This window comes from Scatophagus argus, chromosome 4 (genome assembly GCF_020382885.2).
Source record: "Scatophagus argus isolate fScaArg1 chromosome 4, fScaArg1.pri, whole genome shotgun sequence".
Taxonomy (NCBI): domain Eukaryota; kingdom Metazoa; phylum Chordata; class Actinopteri; family Scatophagidae; genus Scatophagus; species Scatophagus argus.
In genome coordinates, this window is record NC_058496.1 from 25739830 (window position 1) to 25758846 (window position 19017).

The 19017-nt window shown below is 39.5% G+C and overlaps 1 protein-coding gene across 2 annotated transcripts; it reads right to left on the reverse strand.

The window, feature by feature from the left end:
- Positions 1-12520: 12520 nt before the first annotated feature.
- LOC124057602 lies at positions 12521-18823 on the reverse strand. 2 transcript variants are annotated; one of them, XM_046386012.1, is made up of 6 exons: positions 18507-18823; positions 16580-16716; positions 14190-15173; positions 13958-14110; positions 13777-13869; positions 12521-13427 (listed from the first exon to the last, which is right to left on the reverse strand). In XM_046386012.1, the coding sequence occupies exons 2-6, from the start codon at positions 16670-16672 to the stop codon at positions 13140-13142; spliced, it is 1611 nt and encodes a 536-aa protein (XP_046241968.1). In that variant the 5' UTR covers positions 16673-16716; positions 18507-18823; the 3' UTR covers positions 12521-13139. The 2 variants fall into 2 exon arrangements, with proteins under 2 accessions (XP_046241968.1, XP_046241966.1); XM_046386010.1 differs by having other exon boundaries at positions 16580-18823.
- Between the last annotated feature and the right edge of the window lie 194 nt (positions 18824-19017).

Genomic DNA, 19017 nt, shown 5'->3' on the forward strand with positions numbered 1-19017 from the left:
TGTGCATGGGCGTCATGACAGAGGGCTCATTACTTGGCGAGGTCGCATACAGACATGGCCACAGCGCGATGGGGACAGTTGGCGAACCTATTCCTATTCCCGCAGCTCTTTAACGAGCTAGTGATGGGGAGAACAGCCCAGTTGCCCCGGCAACCAAGGTGAACTCCGACCTCGGAGGTTGGCAACCTGTATATATTAGGATCACAGGAGTATGCAAATGACTTGACGGTCCTTTTCCCCCTTCTATTCTTCTGCCAGAATGTCCTTCTTGTTCCATCCTGGACTTGACATGTGTGCTAACAGTGCCCTTGCTCTGAAGGGCGGTGGAGGTGGAGGAGCGGTTGCTGGGACTTCCATTAGTGATTGCTGGGGTGACAGGAGCTCACACTCTGGCTCGGACTCCACAGACATACAGTCCTCCACCCTGCAGAACAGCCTGAGCACCAGAAAAGTGAATCATTAGGACAGAAATTGTTGTGAGATTCATTCTCAATGTTTAGACACTTTCTCTGCCTCTGTTTTCTGACTGCTTTTTGTCTCTTTTTTGCTTTTGTCTCTCCATTTCTTCTAAATATTACTATTCATCTTTTGTTGTGAGTTTCCTCCTTTGTCATTAAGGGCCAGGCTGCTTTAATCAGTCAGACTGACAAACATAACTCTTCCGTATCTGCACTGTAAGTATGACACTCCTCACCAGGGGACTTGCAGTTGAAGCATCATTCACACATGTACCATGTTCAGTTTTTTAGTAATATATATATATAAAAAAGAAAACCCTTGCCTTTTTCTTAATGTATACCTAAAGCGCCTCAGCAGAATGCAATAAATGTGAGAAAAATAACAACAATAATAATAATAATAAAATCTGGGGTTTCGGAGGAATAGCCAATTGTGACGCCTTTCTCTGCTGGGGTAGATTAGCTCTTCGCCTTCACAATTTAGGAACTTTACCTGCGTTTTAAGCCAAAGAACCAAGCTTCACATTTAACTGTGGGTTCATAGTTCCAGGCTCTGGGGGCATTACATTCTCATGGCCCAGGAACTGTTAGAGAGGGGTCTGCAGTGCTCAGCGCTTCCCACTGGTCAGACCAAAGCCTCAAGGCTGCTATAGCTTGTGTTATTATCCTCCCAACAGACAGTGTTTATGGTGAAACACTGAGTAAACAAAGAATTTCCTCACTTTCCACGTTGCCTTAAGTACATATTGCTAATTTATAATATTCATCTAAATATTCACTATAGCTTTGTGCTGCTCGGCAGCTGTTAATGTCTCTTATTGATGGCAGTTGTATTATTCTCTAAGGGTTGGTGTAGAATATACCAAAAAACATGTACCTGGCTATCACACCAGTGTATTTGTATAGACGAAAAAGCATTTATTTGAATCAACATTTGTCAGTCTGCTTAGGATAATTATCTTTTATACTACAAACTGTTATGGTTTAAGGACTTGAAACAGCAAATGGGAGTCAACATTACAATATAGAATATAAAAAGAATTATATTATATAAAAATAAAATAAAGTGTTATCAATGCATGTGTTTATTGTATAGGGGCAATGCAAAATGTACCACCATAAAACCACTACCATAACGGTTGAGGATGTGTAAAACAGCATCAGTCTGATGTGGTGGCTGACAAGGGCGAACATGTTGCAACTAAACACAAGCAAATAGACACAACACAAGCAAATTAATTAATGGGCTTCACACTTACTACACACTTACTTCACACTACTTTAGTATGATCAGTAGTAGTATTTGATGCTACTTGACACTAGTTTAACATTTCAGAGGCAAATACTGCATGTTTTTAACTACATTCTACAATTTAAGTTACCCTTTACTTTGCTGGTAAAGGCTTGTTTTAGTGTTTTATGATGATATCTGTATGATGTATTAGTACAGATTTTTGAAAATCCAACATTATATATACAGTAAACTAGCTGTAAGAGTAGCTTTACTTTGGCCACCAATAAAACAACATAACACTATAAATGGTAATTCTGATGTGGAACGAACAGTTTCACTTTTGAGGAATTGACTTTTTTGTTTTACTAAATTTAAATTTACTTTGGAAATTTACAAAATTTAAATTCTATCCCTCAAAAGTTCCTATTTTAGTAATGTTTCATAGGTTTACCCACGTTCTCTTGGTAGCTCATAGTAGAAAAGTGGACACTAGTCTGGTCATATATTGTTACATTCCCTGCATGTGTAGTTGAGTATGGTTTGTGCCCTGCACCTTGGCTGAGTAAAGCGTTGTCCAATATCTGTACCAGACACCTTTTGTTCTAATTTTTGATTTATCTATTTGTTCTTTTGCATTGCACTAAACAGCTTATGAAATTTAAGAGCTTTAATTTTATATGTAGATACTGGGTATGATTAACTTTGTGTGAAGGGATTATGATATAGTGTGGCTTGTTATATTATGCGTGAATCCAAAGCCACATGAATAGGAGAGTTATAATACCCCCCCACCCCCATAACACAGTAACACCAAGAAAGTAAAAATCCCCTTTTAATTGGCAAACAAATCCTAATCATACGCAATAATACAGATTCTTGTATTCACAGTTGTTTAATACCCTATTTGAACAATCTCACCATATGTTGCTATATGAACAAGTAATTGTTCATATAGCAAACAACATGCATAGTTCCAAGTTATAGTACTGGAAAAATGGAACAAATAAATAAACAGTAAAAATTAAAATACATATATTTTACTTGATGTTGGGAGCATAGAAAAGAAAAAATGCAAGACAAAATAAGACCATAAAATAATTCAGTGGATTGGTCAAGGTTAAGTTACTGTGCTTGTTCTCTTTTCCTTTGGTCTTCTCCTCCTTGTGTTTATGCTCCATTTTTCCACTCTTATTAGTGTATAATAATTCACTTCCTCTATGTTCAGACCAAAAGATCCTGGTATCCCAATAGACATAAGCTGAATATCAGTGGCCATAAACTGCACTGCATCTGAGTCTGATGAAAGGACAATATGTTTATTTGCATTTTTGATGAGAGCTACATAAGAAGTTCAACACCACTTTGTTATCTGTGTGCTATTAAGCTAAAGCCAGATGGAGGATCACCACCTGCACCGCATCATTTCATTTGGAACTAGAATCGTTAAGTTGTAGTTTACATCCATGTCTGTACGGACTCATATGTAGTGACTGATCAAGAGCTTTGTCACAAGGTGCAACGACAATCACCTGAAAGATTAATATCATCAAAATCAAAGAGCTTGTGGTGGACTACAATGCTTCAAATATGGATGTTGCTGCAAAGAAGCTACATATTCTAAAATGTGGAAGCTGCATCTTCATCCTAGCTGCACAGAAGATCTATACAATCAGCAGTTTCAAGGTGAACACCCAAGATTAGTGTCACCAATTCAGTATCTGACCCAATGTGAATTATCATCAAATGTGGTCCTGTTAGACTTTTATGTGAAATTTTGTGATAATTTGTGCATAAAATCTTGAGTAAAATATATTTTATGAGGTCAGAGTGACCTTTGAGCACCAAAATCCTGTCAGTTCATACTTGAGACCAAGTGGACATTTCTGCCACCTCAAGGCGTTCCTGAGATATCGCTTTTAGAAGAATAGGATTAACTTATCAATTAGCTTATCATATACACTGGAGTATCAGAGTGACAACAAGACTCCAGGAAGTCACTGCGTCTGCTACGAAACCAAAATAATTTTACAGTTTGACTTTAGGTGGATTTTGCCACCATTGACCAGAGCCAGACTAGCTGTTCCACCTTATATTCAGTATCTACACTAAGCTAGGTAGAAAGTCGCCAGCAGCTTCTCCTTTAGTCTGTTCCTTCCGAGCACTCAGGAAGTGGGGTTGCTGCTTGGCCTTCCTCACCACTGCTGTGGTATTTGCTGTCCATGAGGTGTCTTCTGAGATGTAAGTTCCCAGAAAGCGGAGACCTGCTACACACAGCCGCCGTTGATATGTAGAGGGGTGGGGTCAACTTTGTCCCTTCTGAAGTCCATGAGCACCTTCTTAGTTGTTTTGGTGTTGAGAATTAAGTTGTTTCTGACACACCTCTCTATCAGCCGCTGCACCTCGTCCCTGTATGCTGTCTTGTCTACTCCTGTGATGAGTCCAACCAAGGTGACATTATCCACAAATTTAATTATTGTGTTGGTGGGTTGGATGGGAGTGCAGTCATGGGTGTAGAGGGTATATAGGAGTGGGCTAAGCACACAACCTTGTCGGGAGCCAGTGCTGAGCATGAGCGTTAAGAAGTGGTTACTGAGGAGGTCTTTGATCCAGGCCAGCATTGCAGGGTCGAAGTCTAGGGCAGCTAGTTTGTCCACAAGGATGTCAGGGATGATCGTGTTAAAAGTCGAACTGTAGTAAATGAAAAATATCCTTATGGAGGTCCCTGGGCATTCCAGATGGGTGAGGGCAACATGGAGGACTGTGGAGATGGCATCATCAGTTGATCTGTTCGCTTTGTATGCAAACTGATTGGGATCAAAGGCAGGAGGGAGACAGGCCTTAATGTGGTGTGACATGAGCCTCTCAAAACATTTTGTGACCAGTGATGTTAACGCGACAGGCCTGTAGTCGCTGAGGTTACTGGTGTTTGAGATCTTGGGAACAGGGATTATGGTGGCCAACTTTAGACAAGGTGGTACTGTGGCTTGTGTTGGGGAGATGTGGAAGATTTGGGCAAAAACTGCTGAGAGCTGGTCGGCACAGGCTGTGAGTACTTTCCCCGGTACTCCATCAGGCCCAGCAGCTTTCTTTGTATTCACAGACCTGAGCACACAGCTCACTTGATGTTTCTGGAGTGTGTGTGTGTGTGTGTGTGTGTGTGTGTCTGGGCATACAGTCTGTGGGGGGGCTGTATGACTTTGAGGGGTCTTGTTGTCTCAAAGCAGGTGAAGAAATGATTTAGTTCCTGGGCCAGCGAGACATTGATGCTGACAGTCGCATAGGTGTTGTAGTTTGTTTCATGTATTTTAGTCCTTGCCACACTTGACGTGGGTTGTTATGTGACAGGTTGTCCTCCACTTCCTTCTTGTAGGCCTCTTGGCAGCTTTAATGCCTCTCCTCAGTTCTGCTCTTTCTGAGCTGTACACAGCCTTGTCATCTGTCCTGAAGGCGGAATTACGGGCTCTTAGGAGTGACTAGACCTCAATTGTCATCCCGGGCTTGCAATTTGGATAAACACGGATGTGCTTGTCAACTGTGACATTGTCTGTACAGAACCTGATGTAGGACAATACAGTGTCAGTGAAGCCCTGTGGGTCCAGGTGTTCTAGAACACTCCATTCTGTGAGTGCAAAACAGCCCTCCAGCTGGGAGAGTACCTCCGGCCAACTGATGTGTTATGTTTAGCAGATCAAATGTTTTATTGAGTTCACCACTCTTCCAAAGACAGAGTGCAGTGGTGGTCAAGTGAGTTACGCCATGCATCAAGAGGGAGCATGGTGATTAATGCAAATGGAACAGAGAATCCAAGAAATAAAACATTATTTTTTTGATTGTTCCACAGCAAATGCATTCTAAAACACAGCCACTGTTGTGCAGAGGTTGGATGACCAAAATCCACAATATTTGGCAGTTTTATTTGAAAAATGACTTACATCAATTAATTTTCTGCTGATTGGCAAACCAATTAATTTATTGTTTCAAACTGCAATATAAGCCTTAAAACAAAATTCTTAAAGACTCCCTGGTGGACTGGGCAGTGGAAAGCTGTCTCTTCTTCTCCTACAGGGGTGAAATGTCAGATTTTGAACAGACAATGATCAAATGTTGATGCAGAAGCACTGGTTATATTTCTATCTACTTTGTTGCTGTTTACCTTCATTATCTTTTACCTTAATACAAACAGATAAACAAACGCAAACTCATTTCAATGCATCGTCTCATTCTGACAGTGCAGAGTGTTGGATTTGCTGTCAGTTTTACAGATGTGCACCCACATGTCTGGAAGGGGGACTAAGTAAGAGTTTAATTTTGTTAACAGACTGCTCTCTGCACAACGGGCAAACTGGGCTCAATGGGGCCTGATTTATGTGCTGACAGGCTGTGGAGGCTTGGTGTGTTCTGTGTGCACTGGAAGACATATCACTGCTGGAAGCTAAATAAAAAATCAATGAGAGTGAGGCTGGTTGGTTTGGGAGAGCGTCCGCTCGGCTGGAGTTTAACAGCATTTTAACTCTCCGCTGACTGAGGCTTTGGGAATGGCCATTGATTTTACCCCCCTAGCCAACCTCCATCACCCCTGCTTTTAATAAATCAGTTTAGTGTGTGTGTGTGTGTGTGTGTGTGAGCATGGTGTACTTCCACTTCCTTCTATCTATCAAACATTAGGATGTAACTGAGGGTAAACATACCTTTAAACGGTGTTTTCTTTTTCAGGCTCACACAAAGCCTAATTAAAAATCTGTGCAGTGATAAAGTAATAAAGTAATGTATTCTTTACAAGCTTCATCCCCTGCACAGCCTATGAAGAACATAGGCCAGTAGCTCTTGTGCTACACAGTCCTGGACGATTAAGTAACAGACAAGGTTATTCCTATGTGTGCAAGTAAAGCAAATTTTTTTCTCTGCTTTATCAAAGTCCAAAGTCCACAGTCCATTTAAAGGATATTCTTCGATATCATCATTATTAACCGATACACATTTCTGCATCAAAAATGAGCATACAAACCCTTTGACTGACACTTATAGTTCTTCTTCCTCTGGCTTCTGCGTTGCTTACAGTTAAAGATATATTCCAGTCATACAATGTACATCTTACCAAACATTGGCCTTAACTCCCAGCCTGTGTGATTTACTTCTTTTGACAGAAAATAAGTTGTTTCAGATACCAGCAATTTAGGATTAAACAGTGTACTTTTATACAAGTGGAATACTACTGCATAACTGCAATGTCAAATGCATGATAAAAAACAACTAAATAACAATAACAACATCATACGTGTATTTCCTTTCAACTCTTGAACCACTTCATTCCATTAACATCATCCAACATCACCTGGTGGCCTCCATTACAGAACGACAGCATCATGAACTTACCACCATAGAACTTGTGAGCGTAAAACCAACTTTCCCTCACACAAGGTACTGATTGTTTCTTAAACCTTGTTATCCTGATAGTAAGGTGAATATGTTAATATGTTATCTCTGCTGTTTCTGCTACATGCATCTTCCCAAATATTCCCTTTTTTCCCCCTCTTACCCTCTCTCTCACTCACTAACACATCATGTGTTTCCCAACATAGGCTGCCCGGGTATAATATTGATGGATGTATGTATGTAGGCCTATTTATGCCATTGTTTAAGCTATAAGTGCATCTTTGATAACAAGGCATTCAGGACCACTTTGGTTTCAATGTTATGATATTAACAACGAACATCCTCCAGATGCAGCTCACCTGTTGTTGTGAAAACAAAATCACAGCTGAAAAAATTAAAAAAGCAAGTATAAAATGTAGTGCTGCTGAATAAGAGAGTCAGATCAGATAGATGATTTTCACCTGTTCCTCATTTGTTTAATTCCCTTATGTATTTAAACTTTGTGCTCCCTCAGTTTGCCTGTATTTTCTGCATGTGCTCTTTGTGTTTTCATTTTTTTCTCTTTCTTTCATATTGTTATTTGTTGGAGTTGCTGTTAGACTTTTTGTTGGACTGCTCCTTGACCGTCAGAGAGGACTACCAGCACAGTGAAAGACTGCTAATGATAAATGTAGTCAAATGAAGCAAGAGTTTTCTCAGTGCAAGCTATATTGACAAAGAAAGTTGTGTTCTCCCACTGACAGAGCTGTGCCAGTAGTGCCTACATATGCCAGGATGCATTGTGTATGAGTGTGTTGCCTTGAAGGCAGTTTCTTTAAGTTTCACTTTCACTTTCCTCCTTAATTTGTTAATTATTTAATTTAGTTTCTGGTTGAATTAAAAAAAAAAGAAATTAATTCTTATTGTACTGTTTAATATTTAAGATGTAAATGCATCTTAGTGTTTTATTTTGTAGCATGGTGACAGTACATCCTGTTAGGTCATTTCCTGTCAGTTTTGGCTGTTTACAGCAGGTAAACATGTGCTGTGTCCACTGCAATCCTCTGTTAAATATCATAGAGGCAGTGCCGTAAGTTGATTTAGATGACTTTGGATATGTTAAAAAGTATATATTAGAAGTTATCTTGCTAAAAATTTGATTTAATGAGTTAGTTAGAAACAAGTTTGTTTACACTTATGTACGATGCAATGTTTGGTTAAGAAACACAGATACTTAATATTTTGTATTGTTTTATTGCAGTTTTCACCAGTTGTCATTGAAGAAGTGTGACAGTAAATGGTCAACCTTACTACGACTCTGTCTTCACTGGCATCGGTTTAACTTGGTGTTTAGTTTCCCCTACACCCTGCACGAGAACACTACAATGAGCTTCTGATGCCTACATCCATTGAGCATTGAGTTGCTTGGTGCTCATCAAAGGTATACAACATCACTAAGTTGTTAATTCCTGCAGTTGGACCATTTATTTTTGACATGTAGCTATATCATTAGGGCATTTCTAACAAGTAAATTTACATACAGCAGCAAGACTTAGGTTATGTATGAGCCAGCTCTACAGTGTAACATATGCAAAAAAAAAAAAGTAAAAATAGTTAGTGCCATCCAATCAGTTCTTGTTATTAAGTTGACTTCAAATGAGGCTTACTCTTCACACAGTTTCTCTTGTCTGTTGTATTATAGTGCTGTGAAAAATGGTAACACCAAGTTCAACAGGCTAACCAAGAAAAAAAGAACAGTAAAACAACAATGAGGTGGGCAGAACTGGAGGTGCTGTGGTGTTACATAGTGATATAGATAAGTTACGTGGTGGTTATATAATAAACAACAGGAATGGGAATAATCCCACCATGCCATATATAAATAAATAAAATGACCTCCTGCCTTGATAAACTTGCATGCGTTAGGAGGTGTGACTTCCAGCAGCTGTCAGTGTGGTAGTGTGCATATCTACAGAATATAACTGCATAGTAAATGAGAAAAGATAGAGAGAGAGAGGAGTATATTAGATGACAAACTACTCTAGAGTTCAATGACTCACTCCACTACTGTCAAAACACACTGAGACTGAAATGTCTTCCCTCAAAGTTGTGATAGGACCAGTTATCTGCCATTTGCACATTGCATTCAGTAAGAAGACTCATCCACTGGAAAAGTGAGTTCAGGCAAAGACACAGTCACACAGCTCAGTCGATCTCCTAAACTACCAGGCACTCTTGTCCTCCTTCTCCTCCAGCATCAGTGCTGCCAAAACGGCTTTCTACAATGACAAACTCAGCAATTCCACTGACACTGGGAAACTATTTGCCTCCCTCAAAACACTGCTGTATCCTCCTCCACCTCCACCAGCCACTAATCAGCTGATATCCTTGCCTCCTTCTTCACTGACAAAGTGGCAGCCATCAGTGACCAGTTTTCTGATCCAATCAGAAACAAACTGTCTCCCCCGGTCAATGGCACTACTCTAGCATCCTTCACTCCTCTCACAGAGGGTGAGGTTTCATGTAGTAACATGTAGCCATCCTAATATATGTCCACTTGATCCCACACCCACTGGGTTACTTCAAACTATCACTCCCTGAGTCACACCAGCGATCACTCATGTGATCAACACCTCACTGGCTACCGGAACATTTCCACCTAACACCCCTGCTCAAAAAGCCTTGTCTCATCCCTGCTCTACCTGAAAACTACCAGCCGGTCTCACTGCTTCCATTCCTATCTAAGGTCATTGAAAGGGCTGTTTTTGACTGTCTGCGTGGGTCATCTTTCAGATAATATATCTGCAGTGCAGCAATAACAGTACTGAGCCTGAAGCTACCACACAGTCTCGGGAGGTTAGGTAAGGGAGAAGGTTATGTAAATTTATAATTGACAGTAACAGAAGAACTTTGAAGGAAAAAAAAACAAGCTGATCTGAAACTGCCATTGCCTTAAATAGTAAGCAACATTCATGATCATAGAACCTATCCATTTGTGGCCACTTTTCAGTACCAGTTCTTTTGGGGTCCAATAAATCGGATTCAATTTTGACCAGGTTACTTAGACTTGGTTTTGGACTAAAACTCAATTATTCCTGGTTTGTCAAGAGTTTTTGTCAAATTAAAAGAAAATAGCTAAAAATAAGTGATATTCTGGCAAATATGAAGTTGCATAAATACCACTAAAACTCACATGGAGCTTTGTTCCCAGGACCTGATCCAAAAATCACTATTATTAAATTAAGTTCTTATTGTTGTGTACTTTGCCTTCCTGTCCACTTTTAACTAGTATTTTATGAAATCATACCTCACTTGAAACAAGTACAAATGAATAAAAGACACAATTGCATCTAAACATGTGAAAATGAGCCTTTGTTCATAAGCAGAGGAAAGCAGAACATGCACTGAATCACCCAAGCTTTATTTTCAGTTTGTGCAAATAAAATCTCTGTGCAACAATTTCTTAAAATCATTATTGTTTAAGTGAAATGAATAAATAAATAAATAAAAAGCTCTGAAAGGCCAACAGACCCTAATGAAATATTTTCCTGACATTCGTCCTTAGATAAATAAGTATGCTGTGTTGTGCCCTCTCACCCCAGCTGCAGCCTTCTCTGACTGGCACTCCCTGATCACCCTAATGAGGCTCGGGCACAAACCAGGGCAAGAGGGCACCACCATTATCTGGTGTCTCCCCCATTAAAATCACCTCCAACAGCCATGACCATCTTACACACAGTCATCCTTCTAGTACAATTAGTTGGTAAAAATTATGCAAATAGAAACTAGCGGAGCTGCTGTGAGGATGCAGAACATAGAGTCATGTATAAGCAAGGAGGTGATATGAAGGAGAACTGGGGAGGCATTTTGTCCAGAAGGCAGCCAGTGATTAGCAGCATCAACTTATCCATTGCAATGGCAATGATGTTGTTTGGGTGAGGAAAGTGTGGGGTGACAGTGTGACAGGCATAATTACTAAGGAGAGGTCACAATGGGGTGGGGGTGGGGGGACAAAACAAGAACCCGTTGGCCACCCATGTCACTGACAGCAACATACTGAACTCTGCACCACCCTGCTACACAGAGGTCGCTGTACATACACTATACTAGACAACAGGAAGCACAGCGGCATACATAGGTGTACATCACATGTAAATACATTAGACACTCACGCACATGAACACACACACACCACCTCAAGGATTTTATCTCCTTCACTAAAAATAATTTACTTAATATTTTTGAATGCATGAGGTACAGATTTTCCAGTGTATTTACTCAACATTGGACATGCAATCTAAATTCAAATATGCTATTCAGGAAAGCACCAATACAGACTGAAACATAGTTTCTTCTTTCCACTGTTGCACATTTGTATTCAAGAAAAAATCCAGCTCCATAATTTACATGGCTGTATTTCAGCCATTATTTTTATTTATTTTTGATGTCACCCACTACTTGTTTCAAGTATTACAAACTGAAAAGTGCACTGAGTTAGGTGATAAAAGAGTTCTGTCAACCCCCTGCAACCTATACATCAGACTGAAGCTTAGATAATGTAGTTTCTTAGTTGTATATAGTAATTTTCTCCATTAAACAGAAACCCAGTCAACATACTGAAAAAAACATTTTGCTTTGTATTTCAGTCAGTTTAAAATGTTCTATCTGTCATGGAAGTTTGAGGTAGTGTCTGTAAACACCCTACCAAGTATTTTATGGTTAGTTAAACAGACAGCAACAAGTTCAAGTGACAGTATGAGGTGTACTGAATGCTCACTGGAATTTTGAGACCACTCTCTTGAATCCCACATTCAAGATGACCCAGAACTCTGTGGGTCTGATATTAATAGGTTGAAGGTTTATGTTGTTTCTGAGGTGAATCACACAAAATATCTTTTTTGATGAACTATGTAAACTATGTCAAAGAAATCTGAGATCTGACAAATCTGTGTCAGCTACCCATCAGGGTGCAACACAGAGTCACTGTCCTTACATCCACTTGTCACCCACTGCTCAAGTAAAGTGCTCATACATCCAGTACTGGTGTACATGGCTGTCAAATATATGAACGTCCCCAATCAACTGTCTCATCAGAGAGACTATTTTACCCAAGAGAAGATGTTGTGTCTCCCTACACTCTTAACCCAAATTAGTTGAGTTTACTAGAACAACGCGTGGAAACCGATTGCCTTAAATGGTTTAAGTTTTTACACAGTGGTTAAACTAGGCATTTTAAGTTGTATTAACTTAACACATTAATTAAATGCAATAGTCTTTACTAAAGATACTTAGCTCACATGACAAATTTGTTTCTTTTTCAGGTCTGTAAAAAATTACTATTTTAAGTTCAACATACAAATATATATATATTAAACAAACTAATATGTATTATTTCTTATTACTTGAAATTATTTTTAAACTTATGTATATATACATACATATAAAATAAGAAATAAATAATAATTCAGAACATCAATTCAGTAGTTGCAACATGTTTTATTTCCTAATAATTGGATGCACCAACATGAACTTGCCAAAATTGTAAAGTAAAATCATGAAGTTTACAGTGGACAAACAAAAATCAAAACCTTTTTTTCCTGCCTCAGTAAAGTTTGAAAGTTGAGGCCAGGTTGGTGGTCTTATGATCAAGGCAGGTAAGTTCTTCCATACATCATTTGTTGGAGTTTCTTTGTGCCATTTCAAACAAACTGCTTATATGAAAACAGAAAATTTTCTCTGGTCTTTCATAAAATATTAGAACATGTGATTGAACACAAAAAAAAATATAAACAATCATCAGCTGGAGATATGCCTGCATCAGATCTAATAGATGGCAGAATAAAGAGAAGTAAAAGCATTGCATTCATTATAGTATTCAACAAAATAATGGTCAGAACAAATCCACAAAATCTGGAAAGCAAATATTTGCACCTTAATACAGGCAGACCAAACAGGTACAGCTTGAGGTTTTCTGGTATATGGCCTTGTATACATTTTTGTATGGCCTTTGATTCAAACGTAGTTCACCCTGTACACATGACATGCAATTGAACAAACTAGCCATGGCTTTCACAGTGTGCTTGATTTAGCATCCTTTAAATTGTCAGCTGGTTTCTCAATGTTTGTAATCTAGGTTTCAGGTCAGTATGGCCCAACATCAGGAGTACCTGCTGGATGAACTGGAAGGTGTTTCTCATGGACTTGGGATAGTTAAGGTGTAATGCGTACATCAGTCCAAACAGGATGCACACAGCCTTTGGCAGGTCTTGAAGACTGTCCATGACAGTTTCTCCCTCAATGACAATCTTAAAGGATGATGGACCTTCCTGTTCAACAATGAGGATCCCAATGTCAACTTGGTGGAGCGAGTCGCCATCATCACCCTAACAAAAGAGAAAATCATATTCTTATTAAACAATTATTGATATTGTTGGAAAAAACAAATAGAATTTTGTCAAATCATCAGTTAGACACAAGAGCAAAGGTATGATTTGGTTGTGACCCTGAAATAGATTTAACACATCAGGGTGAACCTAAGCAGAAACTGGATGAAAAGATTGTACAAATGATAACTGGAACAACAGGAAAAAAGGCCATTTTGTGGAGTATTTGACAGGTCTAAATGGAAAAGGCACGAGGAAAAAAAGCAAAAAATAATCATCATTTTGATAATGATCAAAAATGAGACCTATTGAATAATGGTAATTTAACAGATACTGGGAGGATACTTACGATGTATGTTTTGTAGAAGTCTGTAGGGTTGTCACCAAGCAGAAGAGGAAGTCCTCTGAGCACCAGTGTGCGGATGTCAGTCGGCTCATTAGTCTTACAGAGTAATATGACAATACATGTTAGAATACGGGCATTACAAGAAGTAACCTTACAAACAATGCTATGTAAAATAGATACATACCCTGATCTGTTGTAAAAGCAGAGTCAACATCTGCCCAACATTCCCTCTCTTTGAGCGAAATATCTCCATAAGACGAGAACTGTGTTGATCAATTCCTTCATAGAACTCCTGCTTAAGATTCTTGCCCACAATCCTGCTGAACTCCATGTACACCTGCATAGGTATAAATAAAATTTTTAAAAATTCAGTAATTATTAATAAAACATCAGTTTCATATCCTTAATGAACCTACCTGATCTTCTGTGAAAATAGCAGGCCATCGCTCCATCATCAGGCTTATGGCAGGTTCAGACTCCACCACCTCTTTTCTTCTTAATGCAAATGTCAGGTCCATCTTTTGTTTCACAAGCCATCTGTCTGGTGTTCTCTTTTGCATTTCATCAACCAACTTTTTGCGAGCATCTTCAAGGCCTGCCTGATCAAAACCATCTGGAAAGTTGGGCAAGTAGTTCAGTTCACCTTTCTTGGCCTTCTTGATATGCTTGTTAGCAGGTACTCCTTCTGGTGAGTGCCTCCCACGTTTGCCTGAATTTACTGCAACATCAAGGCATCCTGATCGTCTTCGCTTGGTTCTGTAATTAGCCATTTTATATTTTAAACTATTTTTCCAACCACTGCAGCGACTGGATGAGCCTTGTTCCTGGAGACAGGGGTGCTTAGTTATCAGTGCCGTTGCCACACTTTCAAACTGAGCATTATTTGGATATGCTGTATAGCCATACATGCTCTCAGCCAATTTTTCAAGGATCTCATGTTTGACTTCCTTTGAAACCTTAAAGAGTGTTCTGTCCTTTACGTATAATAGATCTGCTTGCCTCAGACGATACTCAACATCAACAGAAAAGTTTGGGATATCAAAGAATTCTGGCCACCCTATCTGTCGCTCCTGAGGGGAGGGTGAGAGGATCTCTGTATCTGTTGTACTGTGAGTGTCACTCGATATTTCTGCTGATGCTGAGATAGGTACTAGTTCAAGCAGAGGGATGACTTTGATTGTTGGTTTTTCTGGAAGATCAGCAATATCAGTCAGATTACATAGTTCATAATTGAATTCAGGGTCCTGGAACTGGAGAATGCAGTTGTAATCAAGCCCCAGAGATTCTTTGAGCTTGCTAATCAAATCCTCTACCGTAGCAGGCTTTGCATTTAGGCTGACTTTTCTTATATCCGCCTCTGTGAGAATGACCCTCAAGATCATCTTCTGTGTTGCAGTCATCTTAAAAAAAGAAAAAAGAAATACATTCCTGATTACAAATACTCAAAGTCACAAACACAGTTAGCTGCTGACCCATTTGGGGGTACTTATTAGTGTATCACTGGTTTGTCCTCTACTTTGAAAATACCAGTACCACATTCTGACAGACATTCTTATACCAGTAGGACAGAAGCAAAAGTTATGAGAGGAAACAACAAATACATGATTATATGTATGTGACAGATAGAGAGCATGACCAAGCAATCCTACATGTGGCTTTAACACAGAATATAGCGCTTGAGTGTCACCATTAAATTGTTTCCACATCTGTATGTAGAAAGAGGAAACACATCATTAAGGTCTCCCTGTTGCACAACACACAAAGAGGGGTTAGAGTTGTCACAGAGTTCAAAGGATCGGAAATGCTCATGGTACCAGGCAGTCATCACTTTGCAGACAAAAAGGATGTTTGTGTTAATTGCCACAATCTGTTTGATCTGCATAAATTTAGGAAGGCCAGAGCATGTCCCCACTGAGAGTATCATATCAGCACAATACTGAATTCCATCTACACAGATGGATGATGCAACAAGAACTGTCGCAAGCTGAGGAACTCTTTGACAGAAAATCTGTTGGACATTTTCTGGAAAAGATGTGATTGACGCTGTTGTAACCCTGTCCATTTCAATCGAGGGCTTAAAAAATGAACTTGTGTCCAAATAGTAAGCCATCATTTTCTGATGCCTTACAGCAAGCGTAAGAGCTACATTTCTGAAGTTGTGTGCATTACGAATTACCCGTTTGAAGAATTTGTGCTTTCCTTCAAATCGCATTGTCCAGACATCTGAAAGCGGACCAAATGCCCTTATCATGTCAGGATAATGCTCAATGAAGTGGTGTTTTGGTCGCAATCTAAAACCAGGGAATGTCCTCTTTAACAGTTCCCTGTGTTCTGTCACTTTGCACTGCAAGAAATGTATGGACTCTTCAGTGTGTCTTGTTGCAACAGCCAACTCAACAATATCTTTGAGCAGCATCAAAATGTCCCAAGCATTGTCTCCTTCAGGTACTTCATGACCAATGAGAAGTGGGAGCAGTCTGATTAAGGCCCAGTTTTCGTGACCATTTCCACCAATGGTCCTTTTAATAGAGAAGTCACGGCCAATAGCCTGAGGCTGGTCAGTTTTGTCATTAGAAGCATATGGAAATGTTTTGATGGCCTGATTCAGCATTTCTAATGTAAAGTACTTCTTAGAAATCAAATCTGAAATGCAAAGTGATAACTCAACAGGTACAATGCCTTCCAAAAGGTCATGCAGGATGTCAGGGGGGTAACCCTGAACAACATGAAAGTACTGTAGACTGTCAGTCAGTACACATCTTCCTTTAATACCATACTCCTTAGCTAGAGATGTGTCCTGGCATACCTCTTGCACCTGTTGGTTGTGACTGTCTTTAGTTCGAGGTTCAAAGGTGCCTGAACATACTTCCTTGTCTTGGATCTCACTCCTGGTTGCCATGCAGAACCTGCAGAACCTGTTCACTGCAAAGCTCTCGTAGAATCCTGCCAAAGAATGAGCAGCCAAGTTATCAGCCGCCACATAAATCACAGTCCCTTTAACACATGCTCCCAGCTTCTCAATATATAGTCCATGTTGCTCCAAATAAACAAGATCTTGGATAAGAGGGTGGAAAATTTCTGCATAGCCATACTCTTTCACAACTGAGGCTTTACACAAAACAGCTAGCTGAATGGATGGGAGTGTGGATCTGTATTGTGATGGTACATTAGCTATCACCCAATACACAGCACTCATTTTGTGTTTCTTTTTAGATGTCCCTAAGGGGTTGGACACTTCAAATTCATCTGTGTAAAGTGCAACAGCAATTTTGAACTCTTCTCCTTTAAGGAGATCATTTTCTTTGCAGTATGAACCATCTCTGTATGTGCTGTACTCGTGTGGCACATGCTGTTGTACTGGTAGAGCTTTGTCCAAAATGTCTGTCCTGCTCAACATTTTCTGTAACATTGCATTAAGAGGAACATACACAGCACTGCATTTTTTCCCCCTTTCAATAATATACTCTACTGGCATAATCAGTGTAAAGTTTTTGCCCACATATGTTGCTCTTCTTTTAGTGGTTGATAAGGGGCCATCCTTGCCACAAAATTTAGTTATGACATTGCTCTCTGAGACAGCCCTGACTATTTCTCTAACAGTTGAATCATCGACATCTGTGTGACATTTCAGAATGTCTCTGACTGAATTGTACTGCAGTGGCAGAGACATTTCACACAACTGTACTAACTGCTCTATAACCTCTTGTACAGAACTTTCAGGAATATGAAGAACAGTTTGCATCTTTAAAAACAGGGTTGCAAAGCTGTGCTCTAAATGCTTACTTAGATCGTAAAGCTCATCTTTGCTGTGATCCTCACTGTCTTCTGGATCAAGCACGTCATTTTGAAGCACATGTTCTTGAGCCGTTTCTTCTGTCACATTCCCTGAGACTACCTCTGGCTTCAACATTTTCCAGTCATCTGTTCTGTGCTCTTTACTCACATGTGCATTAAATGTGGAGTACACATGAGTATGAAAGTTGCAGGCTTTGTACGGACACTGCACTCTGTGATTAACTTTTAAATGTGTTTTCCGCAAATGAGAGAAAAAATCTGCTTCTGTGCAGGATGCTGAAAAATCACATGACTGACAATGAAAGACAGTTTGGCACACCTCTACAACACTTGCTTCCTGATGAAGTTTAGATAGATGGACTTTTAGCGCATTAATGGAGTTGAATGTGCACAAACAATCTGGGTGTAAGCAAGGGAAAGGTACTGTTCTACCGTAGCTCCCATGTTTTAACCTGTAATGTTTTAACAAGTAACCCCTTTTATCACATATGAACTCACAATACTTGCAGTTCCACGGCATCATTGAAAATCATAAAATAAAACAGGTGAAGTGAAAAAAGCTTTTGACCGTTCTTTTAAAATATCGGCACATGCATGTATTAACCCACTCACATGAAGGCTACCATTAAGCGCTCTCTATTTAGCTCAACAGTGGCTCGACAAAATAATAATAATAACAATAACCTAAACGCTAACTTTTTCGTTCGACATTGCCTCAGCAGAAACGTTAACCTGAATGCTAACCTTGAAGCACAACAATGGCTTGAACTTGAATGTTACAAAACAGTTCATTAACATTAGCATTAACATTAATGCTAACCTTAGCTAAACTGAAATGGTGAGAGTGACAAAGACTTCGCTGTAGAGCTAACTCGTGCGTTTAGGTAAGCTGCTGTCACTCCACCGGTCTTTCGAATAAACATCTTTTCCACACTCACCTGTCACTTTGTATGAAGCCGCACTCCAAAAGCCCTCCGTTCCCGAAAAATCCTCTGTCGCAGTTGTTTTCAGCGCGCAGGAGCCACAGGACAGTTGACACTAACAGCGATGTTCAAATTTCGAATAAACTCCTCCCCTCGCATAAACATAACAAAACGTGTAATGTCTACTAAACATGATCGTTGCATTAAACATTTCACTTAAATAATTGCAATCAACGAATTGTATTTTGTAATGAGACCCACTTTTTACTAAACACAAAAGATTAACTAATGACTACTAAAAAGGTTAATTAAAACTAAAATCTGGGTTTACAGTGTATCTCCCCTACATTGCTACCAGCTAATGTGCGGCCACTGGGTTCTACCAAAGACAATTTAGGGAAGCTTGAGTAACTGCACAAAAAATGTACGATTTGTACACAGTTCATTGTGCACAATTTGTATGCAGTTTTTCAGCTTTCATAAGGATAGATAGAATAAACGCTATAGTTCATGTACTGTGACTGTG

What these genes read in the sequence shown, in the direction of transcription:
- LOC124057602 (XM_046386010.1), bottom strand. Translation starts at nt 18,091, where the DNA reads ATGATGCCGTGGAACTGCAAGTATTGTGAGTTCATATGTGATAAAAGG. An exon ending in ACAACCAACAGGTGCAAGAG is followed by an intron (nt 15,174 to 16,579) that starts GTATGCCAGGAC and finishes TCTTTTTTTAAG; the next exon opens with ATGACTGCAACACAGAAGAT. An exon ending in TGCTTTTACAACAGATCAGG is followed by an intron (nt 13,870 to 13,957) that starts GTATGTATCTAT and finishes TTACTCTGTAAG; the next exon opens with ACTAATGAGCCGACTGACAT.